This window comes from Sinocyclocheilus rhinocerous, unplaced genomic scaffold (assembly GCF_001515625.1).
Source record: "Sinocyclocheilus rhinocerous isolate Xijiao unplaced genomic scaffold, SAMN03320098_v1.1 scaffold256, whole genome shotgun sequence".
NCBI lineage: Eukaryota > Metazoa > Chordata > Actinopteri > Cypriniformes > Cyprinidae > Sinocyclocheilus > Sinocyclocheilus rhinocerous.
In genome coordinates, this window is record NW_015632036.1 from 259587 (window position 1) to 260916 (window position 1330).

Consider the following 1330-nt stretch of genomic DNA (forward strand, 5'->3'; position numbering starts at 1 on the left):
TAAGGAAGAAAACTGCCCACAAAATTCTTATTAACAGGCTCATGTCTGGCCCACACTGGGCCATCATGGGATTAATGTGGGCAGTCCCATAGTGTGGGCTGCTCACAGAGAGCCTGCGATGAGACCAGAGCTGTGGGCCTCCCCTGGGCAAGCCCGCACCGGGCCTGTTTAGGTTTGGTGTGGGCTGGTCCTAGCCCACTGTGCCCGCAAAAAGCCAGCATGTGCCCCGCAAGGACATGTTTGCAGGGAAGACAAAACATAACATGAAAGCACACGGCTGATATAAGCATGAACCGCATGCTACACTGAACACCACAACACATGCGGACAGAAAAGCGTATGGCCGCAGCCAACTCGAAACCGCACACTCACACAACAAGACAGAACATGGAGCACGATTGTCCGAACCCCGACACAAAACCGAAACCGAACAAGACACGAGTGCCGGGATCGGAACAACACGCTCCAACATGAAACAAGGAAAAAGAGCACGCAGAAAACAAGACATGACAGGAGTATCAGGGCTCTGTCACAAAAGACAAAACCACGAATAAACTAGACCGGAAATACTGTAACCCTCTAGTCAGAAGGCATTCTTGTAAATGCTGTTGAGATTTATTTGATTATTGCAAATCATATTTAGCCCACAAACTTCCTAACTGAATTACACTTCTCCCTCTCCCCATGTCTGCTCTGCTCACTCTCTATCTTATTTCTTTCTTTCTTTCTTGTCTTTCTTTCTTTGCTTTCTTGCTTTCCTTCTTTCGATCTAGCTGTCTAACCTCACCTCCTCAGGTCGATGATGGATGAATTAACTAGGATGTGCTTTTATTTCAGGTCCCAGTGCAGATTGCAAAGATCAGCTCTGTCAATCATCCAGTGAAGGTTGGACTGTCTGATGCCTTTGTGGTGGTCCATAAGATTCAGCAGATCCCCAGTGAGTCAACGAGACACGTAACACCAGTAAACCATCTGCATTCTGTATTCCAAGTGTGTGTGTGTTTTTGGAGATTTGAGTTGATGACTGAATTTTACAGGTGCTATTCAGCCCATCAGAAAACTGGGAGTATGTTTGTTCTGACAGTTGATTACTTCAGGGATTATCTCAAAGCTCCATCCTCTTCCCATCTCAAGCTGTCTGTTTGTTGTCTGGTGTGTCGTAGTTACAGTGAGCCCAGGAGGACCAAACCCGGCTGCGCTGGAGTAACAAATTTAGCAGATAAATATGTCTGGAGTTGGGCAGTGAGTGAGTGTGGGAGAGAACAGGAGGAGAGGAGGTGTTTGCTGTCAGGACATCATGATTTTCCATGACAGCTTATTCTCTCCGAGC

At 47.0% G+C, this 1330-nt stretch overlaps 1 protein-coding gene across 2 annotated transcripts in view; it reads left to right on the forward strand.

The window, feature by feature from the left end:
* Positions 1-1330, forward strand: part of LOC107742120 (plexin domain-containing protein 2) — a 105917-nt gene that overhangs the window by 86567 nt on the left and 18020 nt on the right. For both annotated transcript variants that reach the window (XM_016555003.1, XM_016555004.1), the window contains exon 7: positions 838-937. In XM_016555003.1, coding sequence (XP_016410489.1) covers positions 838-937 — 100 coding nt within the window. The remainder of the gene's footprint in view (positions 1-837; positions 938-1330) is intronic.